The 1,439-nt window shown below is 46.6% G+C and overlaps 1 protein-coding gene across 1 annotated transcript; it reads left to right on the top strand.

Moving 5' to 3' along the window:
* Positions 1 to 279: 279 nt before the first annotated feature.
* LOTGIDRAFT_68167 (hypothetical protein) lies at positions 280 to 1,101 on the top strand (the record flags this gene model as incomplete). Its single annotated transcript, XM_009047716.1, has 2 exons — positions 280 to 651; positions 757 to 1,101. Coding segments are annotated over 2 exons (717 nt in total), but the record flags the coding sequence as incomplete, so codon positions are not given.
* Positions 1,102 to 1,439: the final 338 nt, after the last annotated feature.

Genomic DNA, 1,439 nt, shown 5'->3' with positions numbered 1-1,439 from the left:
TAACAGTCAGTCCTGTTTCGACCGTCACAAAGCCCCTCGTACGACAGTTTCTGTGTGTGAACGATGGCAGCGGTGTTTGAAATGCGGAAAAGAATGGGACACGATCAAAATGCACAGAACATTGGACCAGCACGTCTGCGGAGAATACCATTGCAAAGTTTGTGGTGTTTTCACACCAAGGCCGATCGGTGGTGTTCTATTCAGAAAGCGAAATGTCCGATCGATGTCAATGGAAACAAAGAAGATCAAATAGCAGCACTGCAACGGAAAGATCTGACGCGTTTTGTCTTTTTCGACTTTGAATGTCAGCAGGATTCGGGAGATCACATACCCAACTTGTGTGTTTTGCAGCTCTGTTGTCATTTCTGCATTCAAAGCAAAGATCCCTGTCCATACTGCGATTCGTATTGGAACCAAGAAAAAGAAATGGTAATGAAGGGACCCGATACGCTAGACCAAGTGGGTCGTTGGTTTATTCGTCTGGCTGGTCGTCGAATGGTTGAGGGAGGAACCGCAAACAGCAACGTCAAGAAATCATCCCAAGTGATCTGTGTAGCCCATAATTTCAAGGGTTACGATGGTATATTGATGATGCAGACCATTCACAAACACGCCATTGCTGCTCCCGAAGTGATTATGACCGGTGGTAAAGTAATGACTTTATCCATTGGATGCCTAAAGTTTGTGGATTCTTTAAACTTTTTACCGATGCCTCTTCGGAGCATGCCGGCAACATTTGGCCTCACGGAAATGAAGAAGGGTTATTTTCCGCATTTTTTCAATAAACCCGAAAACGCCAGCTACGTTGGACCCTATCCGCCTCAAGAAACCTACGACCCTGATGGGATGAACGCCAAGGAGAGGGAAAAGTTTTTAAAATGGTACCACGAACGCAAACAGGACACGTTTGATTTCAGCAGAGAAATTCTAGCCTATTGCCAGAGCGACGTCGATATTTTGAGAAGAAGCTGTGGAGAGTTTCGTCGCATCTTCCTTAACGACACCGGAATCGATCCACTAGCCTCGAGCATGACGTTGGCAGCGGCGTGTAATCGAGTGTACCGAACGCATTATTTGCCCCTGGACACTATTTCCATCATTCCTAGAGCATTGATGCAGAATTCCGGAATGGGTACAGATTGGCGGCGATTCCAACCCCGACAGCAGTCCAACAAAGCATTGAGATGGTTAGAATGGGAACAACATACTCGATTTTTAGCCTCATTACGGAACGGAACGACCAAACCCAACATCAGGCACGCAGGCAATGGAGGAGAAATAAAAGTTGGACCGTACAGTTTGGATGGTTATGATCGGGACAACAACGTCGCCTACGAATTTTTTGGTTGTGCCTTCCACGGTTGTCCCACGTGCTATCCTGGACCCGTTCAAGACATCAAACATTTCCACCCTTACGACCCCTCACGAACCATGAGAAA

Source organism: Lottia gigantea (genome assembly GCF_000327385.1).
Source record: "Lottia gigantea unplaced genomic scaffold LOTGIsca_1153, whole genome shotgun sequence".
Lineage (NCBI taxonomy): Eukaryota > Metazoa > Mollusca > Gastropoda > Lottiidae > Lottia > Lottia gigantea.
Note: the sequence above shows the minus strand (reverse complement) of the source record. Positions and strands in the feature narration are given on the sequence as shown.